Here is a 15,411-nt window from a genome sequence, read left to right on the forward strand (position 1 = left end):
TTTTAACACTGAATATTGAATCTGTAAATCTTGAAGATGTGACTTTTTTTTCTGAATAAGAAACACTCATGTTTACTTTTAATTGATTTTGTTTAATCACTTTTGATATTCAGGAAAAGCCTTTCCTTGCGATTGCCTTCTCGGCTCTTTATCTTTAGTAAACCTACATAGTATGAGGGAAAAAATAGTTAAGCAACTCATAGCAATCAAAGTACTGTAGTATTTAATAATGTCTTCACCTCTAAGCACCGAATACAATCGCTTCATTTTGACACATTCAATATGGCGTCGACGTATACGTAAGATTTGCAGTCTAAGGTTCAGGAGGAGAAATGCTCGCCTCTGATTGGCTGCTCTGCGGACACGGAGACAAGCCCAAGGGTTGGTAGAAGAGGAGGAGGGAGAAGAGCTCTTCTAATTAGAAACAGAGGCCTGGGGGGTTAGGTAACCGGGATAACGACAGTGAGTTCCCCTTAGTTCCTGTTCTACTGGAAAGTTAGAATTTCCAAGTTGTCTGCCGTTAAATGTGGGGTGGGGGGAAGTTAACAGAACGCCGCGTAAAGTCAGTCGTACTCGAGAGGGCTTTCAACTTTCGCAACCTGCCCACGTTAGTTACTAAGATGGCTGCACCTCTTGCCATTGACAAATTATGTGCAAATTGAGTGTTGTTACATTATGGTTTTCATTTTATTGGGACTGTCGTGAAATACAGTCCCAATTTATATCTGTCTGTGTCCTACTTCTATGTATGTGTTCAACTGCTATTGAAAACAAAAACAAAAAACAGCTAATAAACTACCCGCAAATTGCGAAAGGTTTTTTTTGGCTCCAATGGAAATTTATAGTTGGAGATAAAAGTAATCTCGCCAACTTACCTTTAAATTTGACAGCCTGAGGTAAAGTGTATAGGTGATTTCCTGAGCCGTTTCTGCTTCTTTTTTCGAGATCGTGTGCATGTGTTCTAACGCTCTCGGCTCTTTCATGTCTTTGATGTTACGGTGCACTTTGTGTGGGTGTGCGTGTGTGTACTTGTGGGATATATTTGGAAGACACCGTGGATGAATGAAACATATATATCCTCAGAACCAGCCCACACTAAGAAAATGTGAGCAGTTTGGGGCATTTTATTTGTGCCACTTATAATGATTATTGTAATATTGATGATTGAAATAGGCACGTTTCACCCTTGCTTTTTCGATTTTGTTTTTGTATTATATTGTTGTATAAGTGTGAAATGATAACAAATTTTGGACATTCTCTTGTCTTTAAAGCAGCCTTTCCTCCTGGCTGGTGCATATTGCACTCCAGTAATAGTCCATGTGTAAAAATTATTAACCGCAGAATCCTGCGATATAGCGACGAATCCGTGATATATAAGTACAATTAAATTATTATTATTATTTTAATCTGTAATGTACTGAACTAACAAAGAGTGAACCGCAGTATAGTGAGGGATGACTGCATCTTGGTCTTTTTTTTTTTTTTTTTTTTTTGAATAGAAAAACAGCCTGGCATTTCAACAGGGGTGTGTAGACTTTTCTAGCCACTGTTCATAGATCACATTATATGTTGATTTTCAGTAGGGGCTGTTGCCCTCATTGGGTGTCGACTTTGGGTTGGTGTATTTAAAAAAAAAAAAACTGTTGACACCATTGTGAAATGTGCCCCTCATAAATAGTACAGAAGGATTAAAAGTAAAGTGTGATTCATGTACATGTCATGTTATTGTCTAAAATTATGGAGCAATTATTCACCAGTTACTCTACCGTAGCCAGAAGCAAACACTTACTCCACACAGCATTGAGTCACAAGACCACACACACTAAATACAATATTTCCTTCTTGACCTCATATGCTAACCTACATGCTTGTGTTTTTGTTTGTAGTTTTGTGGCCATCAGCACAAAAGATGAAGATGAGAGAGAGAAAAAAATGTACAGGTACAGTGTATTTCTTCAGTTGTTATGCTATCATTAGCGAATGTAGTGTTTTTCATTAGTCAGTTCACATTCATTAACAAAAGTCTGTCAACATTTTTGATAGCATGTCCAGTGATTTTGTTTTATTTTTGTAATCATCTCAGATAGCTGGGATAGGCTCTAGCACGCCCGCGACCCTAGTGAGGAGAAGCGGCTCAGAAAATGGATGGATGGATCTCAGTACGAGCACTGTGTAAATTTATTAAGAGGCAATCTGGGTTAATCCTCCCCAGATTAGCTACTATTTCACCCCCGTTAGCACGCAATTTCTATCTCCACGCTTCTGTCCTGTCTTCCTATAATCCCTGTCTCATTTGCCTTTCACTTTTCCTGGTGCGAGTACATTTGTGACACAGTTCTTGTATCAGATCGCATTCATTTTCACATCGGTGTCTTTTAATCTAGTGCACTCCATAAAGCTTTACATTTTATTGGATTTGTCTGTGTGTGTGTGTGTGTGTGTATACCACGCAAGCAGACACGTGATTAGACAGGCATGGATCCAGTCTGGCAGATAAAGCAGAAGGACTAAAATAGAGCAGACAGATAGACAGACAATGCAGAGAGATAGACAGACAAATATGAAATGGCAATCCATAAGTATTGAAATGTTGATTTTCATTCACAACCTGGCATTTTCTGATGTTCTTGTCAAGGGAAAACATGAAAAACAAGATAATTAGATTGTTTTTGTTTGGTCCCATAGTGATAACCTTGAGGAAATTTGCAGGGTATGTTTTGGGATATGACTGAGCTATGTATGCATGTCTATTCTGGTTAGGCGATGAAGAATGAAAACCACGCAAGCATGTGATGAGCTTTGTTTCAAAGTATACTAAGTTCAAGTCCAGGAAATTGGATTGTTAACATGTTTTTAATGTCGGTTATCTATCAAGTGGCTTTCATTCTTCGACAACATACTTGAAATCTCCTAATAGCAAGTGAAGAAAATGTGTCATGGTCCGATTGAAGCAAGAATAAACTTTTTGGTCATAATTCCAAAAGAACATCATACTGGCTAGTGAAGGATTGTGTTGGCAGCATCATGCTTTAAGGCTGTTTTTCTTCAGTTGGATCTGGGGCCTTAGTCAAGGTGGAAGGAATTACAAACTGTTTCAAATAGCAATCAGCGTTAGCACAAAACCGTCAAGCTTCTGCTCCAAACCTAGAAAAGCCTATTAGAACATCCGAACTTTATTTAGGGTTAGTCAGAGTCACTTTAAATGGTACCAAGTGTGTGTTGATAAAATGAAATGTGATTGGTTATTAAAACAATGAAAATTGCTAACTATTTATATTTATCCATCCATTCATTTTCTGTACCGCTTTATCCTCACAATGGTCGCGGGTGTGCTGGAGCCTATCCCAGCTATCTTTGGGCGAGAGGCGGAGTACACCCTGAACTGGGTGTCAGCCAATCGCAGGGCACATGTAAACAAACAAGCATTCACACCTATGGGCAATTTAGAGTTGTCAATTAACCTACCATGCATGTTTTTGGGATGTGGGAGGAAACCGGAGTGCCCGGAGAAAACCCACATAGGCACAGGGAGAACATGCAAACTCCACACAGGCGGGGCCGGGATTTGAACCCCGGTCCTCAGAAGTGTGAGGTAGACGCTCTAACCAGTCGTCCACCGTGCCGCCATGTATTTGTCAGTGAAATCTAATTACTGATGTGTCCTTGTCCATTATGTCGAGGGGCAACCTTACTAAGTGACCAATGAGATTGCTGCGAAGTCATCAGGTATGCTATGATATGGTGTCATGTATTTCTTTCTTTGGCATTTCAGTTTTCTGTTGAAATCGCAGCGTCTGGTTAGATACAAATAATACTGACTTTTTGCGAACACATTTTGTAGACACAAATGGACAATCCAGTTCTTTTCTGGTCCCCATTGTTGACGCACACAGCTAAGCTGCACGGTGGCAACAAAAGATTTATCGTTATTGCAAAAATGACAGAGTCTGCTGGCGCCAAGCAGTGTCGTACCGCACGTCACACAGTCTCACCAGTCAGGTTGCAACATGAGCGACTGTGGGACACTGGGTCACAGTTTAAACTCTTCACCACCTCTTGATATTAATAAACCATGGGGATACTTGACATTTACTTGATTAGCCCTGCGGACAAGCATAGGTAGGGCATTATTAACATTAATTAAAATATAGCATAATATTATCACGAGCATGACTTAGTATTGCATATTTATGAGTTAGTTTCTCATTATAGCTTAACCATTTTTTTTTTAATCTTTACTTTTTTCTATTCTTATTTTTTAATCATTAAACGGACTTCCGTACTTGGCCCATCAATTTTTTTTAAAACGCAAATGTGGTCCTTGAGCACAAAACAATTGCCCAACACTTAACTAAAGACATCCAGAACAAAGACAATGAAAATAGGATTTAATTGAGCATTAGAATTATTTACACACAAAGAACTATGTCATAATAGCTATGTTTCGACATTACAGTTTTTATTCTGTGGGATGTATCCAAAACGCAATGCTCACAAATAATGTCCAGAAGTGCCACATATGATTTCTGCTATACTGTATGTCCTTCCATCCATTTTCTTTAATGCTTGTCCTCATTCGGGTTACAGCCAGTCAGGACACACATATAGACGGGTTACACCTACGGGCAATTAAGTCCCCCATGAAGTTACCGTGTATGATTTCTGGAGGGTGGAAGCAAGTTGGAGTGTCTGAAGAAAACGCACACAACTCCAACAAGCCGAAGGCCAGAGCCGAGATTCAAACCTCAAGCCTTGAGGCATATGTGCTAACCACTATGCACTGTGCTGCCTCTGCTGTATGTATGAAGAATACAAGTCCAAAAAAAAATAAAAACCTCAGAGTAACTCTTCTAAAATACCCATAACATTCAACCAGCTGATGCTCATAATAGAGTGGTGCCTTGAAATACAAGTTTAATTTGTTCCGTGACTACGCTCGTAAATCAAAACGTGTATTTCAAATCAAATATCCTCATTGAAATAAATGGAAATGCCATTAATCTGTTCCAGCATCCCCCCAAAAACAACAAACGTTTAGTTTTTTTTAATAAATAGCATTGTATAATAATTGCACTGCATAAAAACATACAAGTAAAAACATAGTTCAATCGTATGTAAAGAACAGTTTGCGCATTAATTCATTGCGGCTACTTCTGGTGTGTGTGATTTGGCCACCAGGCGGCAGTATAATAGTCATGAAGATTATCACTCAACTACTGAAAGTGACTCACTACTCTGCAGTAATATTACTCATTTTTCACAGAGGATTGAAATTATATCTGTATTATTTTGTCTGTCTATATGTATTGCTTCATTTGTTGTCAAAACTTTAACGGTTATAACTCCGCCAATATCGCCGCATGCTAGTAAAAACAAAAAAATAAAAATAAAAATGCCTCACGACAACTCCTATCTCGAAAAACTGGGAAGTCAGGTTCATTTGTATATCAAAGCACCACTGTATATAATAAACATTTATTGGATCACTGCAAGATTTTTCTCAAATTTAGTTTGGCTCTCAGAGAACTGAAACTGGGAAAAGGTTGTGCACCTTTGACCTATAGGCAAAGTGAAACTGACCTTGCAATGCTAGAAAATGTAAGATTTTAAATCGATACCTTTGCATACAAAACAAGACCTTTATCAATTAAGTGACTTTATTCTAAATACTGTATTACCTTAAACATAACATTTTAGATTTTAGGGGTAAATTACATGATACACATTGTATGGTCCACCAGTTTCTTCTTAAATGATGATTCATTTCCTCTTTTTCCTCTTGTTGTCTTTGTTGCTGTTACTGTTAAGTTTAATATCCAGTGCGCTCTGATTGCTGGACTCTTTCTTCTGTTCTTTAGACCACTCCCTCTGCAGCTGCTGCAGGATCTCGGACGTCAAAAGTCCGTCTCGCACCAGGCGGTTAGCTAGCGAGCTGTCCACGGTCTGTTTCAAGCCTTTTGAAGCGCTCAGACTTCTGACTCCTGACGAGTGGCTACCGGAGGCACCGGTTTGGACGCGGTTTCTCTGCGCCTGGAGTGGGCCGGTGATGGCCGGGTCTGTGGCTCGGATGAGACGCGTGATATTCCGTACGCCCTCTTGGATGGTGGCGTCCAGTTCCCGTTGGATTTCCCGCACAAAGGCAGTGTCAGGGAACATGTCCAAGAAACGGTAACTAGACAAGAAACAACATGAAGGGTTAAGTAGTGAAGGAAATATAGCCAACTATAAGAATATAGTAAGAGTACAATCATAGCAATAATAGAGCCCCAATTAGTGCGCGTCATCCATTTAGGAAAAATAAATGCCTCTCAAATAGACAACACACTTTGATCCATCAAGAAAACAGTAAACAATCTTTCAGATAAAGTGTGGAGACTTCTCATGTTGTAAAATAATTCATTTTTACCACGATAAAACAAATTATACTATAGGAATGTATAGAATATTACAGCACAGTGGTGCCTTGAAATACGAGTTTAGTTCATTTCGTGACCACTATTCTGTTCTAAAAAAAAAAAAAAACTGTTGTAGTCTGTATTTTAATGAAGAAAAATAGCACTCTATAAAAATATACAGTAATGACATAATTAAAAAGAATTACACTATTTCTCACACTGCATCAATTGAATAGTAGTAGTGTGGTGTTTTTTTTCTGGTGTGCTTGCCTTGACCATCTGGGGGCAGTATAAGACTGACAGATGGATATACTGTTCATTGTGAATTTGTGACCTCGCTCATCAGTACAGCACTAATATTAGTCGTTCTATGCCGAGGATGAAGGGATATAGCACCACAACATAGATGCTATTTAGCATTAAGCTAGTGGACTAAAAGACTGGTCGTTTTAAATACAATAGAAAATTATACACCTATACCTATTTTATGTTTAGTTTGACAATAAACTAACTGGCAGTGACAAAGAGTTTGAAGCTTCTTTTTTGAAGAATTGAAGACTACAGTATTTGCCAAAGTGCTGCTTATTGTGAAGTCAGTTGAGATGAGTTCACTGCCACCAAGCAGCGCTCATGTCTCAAGTCTGCAGCTCGGAAGTCAAAGCAAAAATAAATACATCGACCAAACAACGGCTCGTAGCTTGAAAAACATAAGTCGAGTCACTTGTATTTCAAGGCACAACTGCAGTTAAATATTTACTGATTTTTTTCCTAATTTTTGATTCACTCTTACAGCTAATGAAAACAAAATTCAAGAAATATATATATATTACATAAGAAATCGTACAACCACAACTTGTATAGTTACAATTTCATACAGATTCAAGTACTTTTTTAACTTTAAAACGTCACTGATGCTCATGATCATTTGGCAGCTGCCAAACCATAATTCCATCCGTCACAAAATTACCTTAACCAGAGGTAAAGATCCAACACGTCGTGAACAGCCTCCAGGTGAACCAGGTCTTTTATGTTTTTGGGCGGGGCCAGAGGCCAGTTGACATGCCGACAGACCCAGTCAAAGGTCAAGGGTTCGTCTCGGCTGAACTGACGGGCGAACTGAAAGAGAAAGAAGTAGTAGAATCAGTTCACATATGTGACATTGCATGAAAAGTTTTCAAATGATTTATTCAAAAAAAATGTTCCCCCCATAAAAACCTAAAATTTGAACATGGGTGTGTGTTTTTTTATTCAGGGGACCTGAGGACGGTGAAGAATAAATCATTGGGGGATTAAAATGGATTTGTGTGTGTGTGTATGTAATCATGTTACTGACTATGCTTTGGTGGACAGATGGTGCTTAAGGAGCACACCAGCATCACAGATTTTAGTTTTACAAGGCAATGTCTCATTCCTCATTTTGCTGTATTCAGCTTCAAACTAGAATAAAACATCATAAACCAGCAGTCCATTGCCCATTCTTACCTTTAAGAAAGATGTGCATACAAAAGGCTGCTTCTTATTGATGGGAGCCGTGCAGAAAACGTAGCGTGACCTCAGGTTGAGCGGGATGTGCTGAATCATGTCAGCCAGGAACTTAAAGTCATCGATGTTGCAGACAAAATAGAGGCCGTCCACCTGGGAGAGGCTGACAAAAATGTCCTGTTAAAAAATATATATATATATTTATTACAAAAATCAGACCATCAAAAAATACTAATAATATCCAATCTGGGCTTTTTGTCCACTTCCTGCTGTCACTTACAATGAGGTTAGAGAGAGTAGCATCGGGTAGATGATAAGCAAACATCTCAATCTGCTCTGCAGTGGGATGAAGACCTGCAGTCTGACAAGAAACAACAAAAGAATCTTATCGTCACTTCCTTGTGGAGATTAAAATAAAAACACTGATCATCTCTACATTGTATATGACAATTGAAGGCGTGATCACCTCAATGGGCTCCACAGTGTGATTTAGTATATCTTTTAGGACTGGAAGATCATCTCTGTGCATGGTGGTTACCTCTCCCTCTTTGAACTTGGAAGAGAACCTGCAGGAGAGGGCATTGCAGGGAATGTAGGTGTAGTCTGACAGAAGTATAAAAAATAAAAATAAAAAAAATGAGAATGACCTTCCGGCTCGCCCGGCGATCTGGAGAGCCTGCGACGTGCTGATGGTCTCCATCTGCTTCTCCCCTTTTTCGTTGACGTTCGGCTTCACTAGACTGTTGAAGATGATACGTTTTATGCTCCTGGAGGAAAGAAGACAAGTGAGCGACAGAGATCTAGAGTGGGCTAACTCAATTTTTGTCATTTTTAAGAAGTGCAGAAATGAATAGCGAAAAGGCCTATCTTTCAGATGAATACAGGTATAAATCCTTGTTTAGCTCCAGTTTTGCCATATGGGGCAATCCATTATTGCACTTCATATGCACTGTACATACATTTTAATTCACCAATTTAGGGGGAAGGTGAAATTAATGCAGTGTGGCTCAAAAACATATTGTTACTGTAAATGAATACCTCTGACTGTGTCAATCAAAACTGATCATTAAGGTAGAATATTTGATAACTCTTGTATTCGATGCCAATGGATAGGTCATTGAACCCAACACTGGCTGTTGAGTGTGCGTGTAGGCTGGCACTTACAAATTAAGGCCCATCCCAATAGCATCTGTTGCTACCAAGATTTTGCAGGGGTCATCGGGGTCGTTGAACTTCTTGGCCTGAGAGAGTTTGGTGCCTGAAAAACAGGTTTAATCTGAGCCAAAATGTTTTCTAACTTTTAACTAAACATTATTTTTCTTGTCCGTGCACTGTGGTGTAAAGAGAACAAGGGACATGATGCACATTCCTCTAAATCCACCACGCACATGCTCACCTGGAGGTAAACTTCCATAAATGACAGCACATTCAAGCCCCCTGGCTTCAATCTGCCTGCTTATGGAGTAGATGTCATTTTTACTGAAGCACACGATGCAATCCCCTGCTCTCAGGTTGTCTAGAGACTCCACAGCGCTATCCAGGATGGAGAACGGAGTTAGACGTTGGTAAGTATGGACCTGGGAAAAGAAAGAGACACTTGATTACCTGCGAATCCAACTAATTAATCCAAGTGATGTATCAAAACGTGTTTTAACAGCGTGTAATGTAGTGCAGTTCTACACAGTGTACACTAAAACAAAAATAATGAACATACTGAGCATTATTGTCTTTTCTTTTTTCCTCGTTAGATTTTGAACGTGTCAAGTGAATGTATAGTGTATACCGTATAGATGTCATAGATGCAGTATAATGTAATTCACCTCCACCTCCTCTCCAGTGCTATACATCAGCTCTCTGACGAAGTCAATGGCTGCAGGTTCACCACACACATGAATCTCCTCCGCACAGAGACCTGCACACACACACACGCAATCACCTGTTTAATTAAATGTGGGACCCTGGGGGGAACAATTACCACAGAACAGTGTTAAAGTACTGAATAATAAACATGAACACACTGACAGGCGAATTTAAGCAGTGATATGGACATTTTGTAAACTGAATGAATGCTAAGTTTAGTTTTCATGCATACATGTTTGTGTATGTGTGTGTTCTTGCGTGTATGTGTAATTTTGTTAACTGAATTAATGTCCATGGTAGTTCAAGGGCTGTTTGTGTCTTTTTATGCATGTCTGTATTCGTGCGTGTCTTCGTGCATATGTGTTGTCATGCGCGTTTTCATGTGCGTGTTTTCATGCTTGTGTGTTTTCGTCCTTGTGTGAGCGACCAACCCAGCAGAGCTCTGGTCCAGGCCCAGCCTCGTGAAGGATCTCTGATCATTTGAATTTCATCGATCACAGCCACTTCATCTACAAAACAATGGTAAACACAGTCACTTGAAAAAAATAAGACAACTTTTGACCGTGTGGCTAAACTTACATTTGATGCGACGAGGCCTGTCACGATAATTACTATATCAACTTATTGTAAGATAAATAAAATGGACAACTTCAGTTTTTCCGGACTCGAAAAAACTGACTGCGGATCACACAGTGAGCCGATAAGAGTTGAGCAGCTGTGTCATTAGCTGCTAGTGGGCTCATGGAATGCCAGCAGACCGGTACACTCTTGCCGGTTTTGGTTCCATCCAATACTCCACAGCCTTGCTCCATATGCAGCGTGTAGATTTACACAATCGAGACACTTAGCAAACACTTGTTGTGTTCGCTAGCCCAGCCGCGAGCTAGCGAGTTAAAGAGCTAAACAGCTCGCTCCATCGCGGAAAAGTCGTTTAAAACGTCAGTGCCTCTCCGAGTTGTGATGTGTTAGTCCCCAATTAACACAAAACGGGAATATTAACTGTATATTAAGCATAACCTCAGTGCCGCATCTTATTCAGCAAGTAGTTGACTACAGCAAACGTACATTTGATTGGCAGGTGAAGGGATCGTATTCAGTGGACCGACCACACGATAATAGCCGGGTTTACTTTTTTGTAATTCTGACGGAAACATTCCTATTGAAGATAGTACACTGGTGAACTGTTCATTGACATGTGACGTGATCTATTCCAATTGAGTGTATACATGATGTGCATGACATTTAATCGGAACAGCCGTGAGACGTGCACGTCATCGTGAACCTCATGTCATTTATCAAGATGGAGGTCCGTCGTCAATTCAGCACAGTAGTTGGGATTGTTTTTATAAATTTACATTAAAAAAATCAAATTTTGGAGGGAAGAATATTGCCTTAAAAGCAAAACTTTTGTGACCAACAATTCTATGCATTTAGAAATGACCAAAGATGTGGTCTCTAGCAGTGCAATTGAATGTGCATATAATACAAGTGTCTTTCCATATATAATGTGCTGCTGTGCACAAACACTCACATGGAGTTGTGACGCTGCACATCTCGATGGTGCAGGCCACATGACCAGACGCTCGACCCTCCGCGTCCACAAACGTCCTTTCCTCGCCAGTAACCAAGTCACATGGTACATCCTGAAAATAGACAACACATATTGAGAGCCCAGTCTCAATACATGAATTTGAGGAACAGAGAAAGGTGCGTACAGCTTGGTTGGTCTTTTCAAAGATTTCGTGGGCGAGAAGTTTGAGGGGTCCGCAGTAGACCCCCGACTTTGCCGCCAGGTAGCGTTGGATGGCGTTGTAGGTTTTGCCGCTGTTGGTGGGGCCGGCATGGAAGATCACCTTCCTCTGGATGGCGCGGGCCTCCGGGTACCTAAAGAACACATACAAAGGGCGCATTGCAACATATTACAATATTGTGAAAAGCTTTAATTATTTCAGTCATTCAATTCAAAAAGTGAAACCAATAAAAAGATTCACACAAAACAGAGTGAAATATTTTAAGATTTTACTTTTTATAATTTTGATGGTCAGAATGTACTACCAATGTTGGTGCTGTTGCTTCTTCTGGTTTCTGACTGGCTAAATAGGACTTGAGAGCAGACAAATGTGTTTTCATGTGGACTGATTTTGTTCAAAAGCCATTGCGTTGTGGATGGAGATTTTTTGTTTGTTGGTCATTCCATGCCATGCGTCCATTTTCTATAGCACTCGTCCTCACTAGGGTTGCAGGTGAGCTGGAGCCTATCCCGGCTGATGGGGTACACCTGGCCTGTACCAGACGAACAACCATTCGCACTCGCACACAGATATGTCTTCAACTAAACTGACATGACTGTTTTTGGAATGTGGAGGGAAACCGAACTATGTTTTTATAAAGTACAATATTATATATTATACTTTATAATATATATTATCCCTCATTAAAAATGTTTGTCTTTTTTTTGGGGGGGGGTGAAGGTTGGAACAGATTAATGGCATTTTTATCCATTTCAATGGGAAAAGAGGATTTGAGATACAAGTGTTGGCCACAGAATGGATTAAACTCCTATCAAGGCACCAGTGTGGATAATATTTTCAATAATACAACACAATGTCAAACATTCTTCTGCCACTTTCATTTGACATTTCCAACCAGAAGACACCCAAGCAAGAAATACAAATTCCCTTTAACTCAACATTTCACAAGGATATTAATCATTTTGGCCTTGACTGTGTATATGGTCCAGTTACCAGTTAGCAGGAACTCTGAGGTCAGAGATCTTCCTTAGGTCGTCCATACAGTCAAGCATGGGAAATATCTGCTTGGCGTGTCGCATGAAATATGGGTAGATGTCATCTATGTGACCTTGACGTCAACAGAAACACAAAATGATTGCAGTAGAACTTCTCATTCCATCCATCCATTTTCTAGATTTACATTTTTGGGGGACAAACCTGCTCCGCAACAAATGTCACTGAGAATGATGTGCAGATCAGCAGGGAGTGATGGCACCTCTAGGATATATTTCCTGAAGTTAATAAAGGCCTGGTGGAAGAGTCGTGCTGCATAGACACAGAAACATATACTATGAGAGCTAAGCGTGCACACTTTTAACAACAAGTAGTGCGACATGGTCTTTCGCTTTCACTGTAAATAACTGTATTGGCATTATTTGAATATGAAGTTTGTATTGATAAATAAGCAAAATTAATGCTTGGAACAAAAGTCAAAATTTTACTGCAGATTAATGTCACACAACTGCATTCTATTGAGTAAACTAAGTCTGACACTTTAGGGGAGGTTCTCATTTTCCTCTCCCGGTGAGTGTAATATTTTGACAGTTTAATAAAATGAAAATTCAAATTTGATGAAGTGGTCATTTTTTATTACTATTATTCTCACCATCCAGTCCGTTATCTGCAGCCAGCTTCTGCATCTCTTTCCTCTTGTAAAACCGGTTTGCAATTTTTAAAAGCTCACCTAAAAAAAGGACACAGAGAGCAAACACAATTTAACATTTGAAGCAATGTCATTCAACAGCGGTAAATAAAATTATCTTACAAAGAAATGAAATGTTTTCATAAAATGAATGGTTCATCTATTCATTGTAAATAAAATAAAAAACATAAGTAAAATGAAACAATTCACAAAAACACTTAGGTGGCACAGTGGGCGACTTGTTAGCAAATCTGCCTCAACTTCTCCTGTGTGGGTTTTCTCTGGGTACTCTGGTTTCCTTCCACATCCCAAAAACATGCATGGTAGGTTAATGGAAAACTTTTGACTGTGAATGCGAATGGTTGTCTGTTTCTATGTGCCTTCCAATTGGCTGGCGACCAGTTCAGGGTGTATCCCACCTCTCGCCCAGACTCAGCTGGGATAGGCTCCAGCATGCCCGCAACCCTAGTGAGGATAAGCGGTATGGGAAATGGATGGATGGACAAAAACATTTAACAAATTGTTACATTTATTGTAAATACTTAAAAAAAAATTTTTTTTTAAGTTTTTAAATTAATTTCACAGATACATTTAACATCCATCCATTTTCTGAGCCGCTTCTCCCTCACTAGGATCGTGGGCGTGCTGGAGCCAATCCCAGCTGTCATCGGGCAGGAGGCGGCGTACACCCTGAACTGGTTGCCAGCCAATCGCAGAGCACATAGGAACAAACAACCATTCGCACTCACAGTCATGCCTACGGGCAATTTAGAGTCTCCAATTCATGCATGTTTTTGGGATGTGGGAGGAAACCAGAGTGCCCGGAGAAAACCCACGCAGGCACGGGGAGAACATGCAAACTCCACACAGGCGGGGCCGGGGATTGAACCCGGATCCTCAGAACTGTGAGGCTGACGCTCCAACCAGCCGTCCACTGTGCCGCCATTTAACATTTTTACTAAATAATTGGTTTAATGTCAATTTTTAAAAGAAATCAATGAAAATATATATTTTTTAAAAACAAATACAAAAATAAATAAAAAAAATTTCCATGCAAACTTTAAAGATAATAATATTATTTTGACAGTATTTAACAAAACTATATTAGTTGAATAAACAATTTTACATATACATTTCACGTTTTTTTTTTTTTTTTTTCCCCCCCCCCCCCCCCCCATTAAATAAGTGTGGCACGTTGGGCGACTGGTTAGAGCGTCAGCCTCACAGTTCTGAGGACCAGGGTTCAATCCCCGGCCCCGCCTGTGTGGAGTTTGCATGTTCTCCCCGTGCCTGCGTGGGTTTTCTCCGGGCACTCCGGTTTCCTCCCACATCCCAAAAACATGCATGAATTGGAGACTCAAAATCGCCCGTAAGTGTAAATGTGAGTGCGAATGGTTGTTTGTTTGTATGTATGTGCCCTGCGATTGGCTGGCAACCAGTTCGGGGTGTACCCCGCCTCCTGCCCGATGATAGCTGGGATAGGCTCCAGCACGCCCGCGATCCTAGTGAGGAAAAGCAGCTCAGAAAATGGATGGATGGATAATAAATATTATATTTACATAATATTAATTAAATAAACTATTTTACAAAAAAAAAAATGATTGAGTCTATTTCATGGAAATAAATAAATATTAGTACAATACACAAATTTACGCACACCCCAGCTCTACAGAGAAGCGTGAGTGCAGCCGATTTTACTGACTTTTATCCAGAGGCTGGGTCAGCTCCGCTCCCACACTCCCTTCAGCAGACAGGTCCGTCTTCAGCGTGAGAGGGAGAAAAAGAGACGTGTCCGGAGGTTTAGAGGATGAAGAACAATTCCTGCTGCGAACCACGGTACACACCGGGTGCTCTCTATGCAATGAAACGGGGCCCGAAACCGCATGACGGCTACTTCTGACCAGGCGAGCTGTTCGAGTGTTAACATTGTGACGAAGGCGAGAAATTAAATACAAACACACGTTCACCGACATTGTTTTTTTTTCCCCTCTCAAGTTTATACTATCCAACTGGGACCGCGCCAGGACACGACGTTAATGTGTCGCCATAGCCATGAAAGTGTGAAAACACAACGCTAACTTGACTAGAGGACGGTCTCTTCTCTTTTTCTCTTCCTGCTTTGCGCCAACGTGGGGCAGGACCAGTCTAAGGGTAGCTGTCCACAATAATGCCTGTTACCAAAAATACAATGGCAAATGACCTTACCTCAATATTTATGACGACATATCCCTAATATTAAAAC

General features: G+C 40.2%; 1 protein-coding gene and 1 long non-coding RNA gene across 2 annotated transcripts; one reads left to right on the top strand and one right to left on the bottom strand.

Moving 5' to 3' along the window:
• Positions 1-372: 372 nt before the first annotated feature.
• LOC133396680 (uncharacterized) lies at positions 373-7,698 on the top strand. The gene is made up of 3 exons (XR_009767397.1): positions 373-462; positions 1,887-1,940; positions 5,859-7,698. It is a non-coding gene; the product is annotated as an uncharacterized LOC133396680 (long non-coding RNA).
• Positions 4,372-15,272, bottom strand: supv3l1 (SUV3-like helicase). The gene is made up of 16 exons (XM_061666727.1): positions 14,872-15,272; positions 13,134-13,211; positions 12,686-12,793; positions 12,482-12,596; positions 11,453-11,621; positions 11,269-11,380; positions 10,169-10,246; positions 9,698-9,789; positions 9,274-9,454; positions 9,042-9,135; positions 8,525-8,644; positions 8,344-8,443; positions 8,158-8,238; positions 7,878-8,054; positions 7,363-7,511; positions 4,372-6,172 (listed from the first exon to the last, which is right to left on the bottom strand). Exons 1-16 carry the CDS (start codon positions 15,140-15,142, stop codon positions 5,761-5,763), a joined length of 2,337 nt encoding a protein of 778 aa, XP_061522711.1. The 5' UTR covers positions 15,143-15,272; the 3' UTR covers positions 4,372-5,760.
• Between the last annotated feature and the right edge of the window lie 139 nt (positions 15,273-15,411).

Source organism: Phycodurus eques, chromosome 2 (assembly GCF_024500275.1).
Source record: "Phycodurus eques isolate BA_2022a chromosome 2, UOR_Pequ_1.1, whole genome shotgun sequence".
Taxonomy (NCBI): Eukaryota; Metazoa; Chordata; class Actinopteri; order Syngnathiformes; family Syngnathidae; genus Phycodurus; species Phycodurus eques.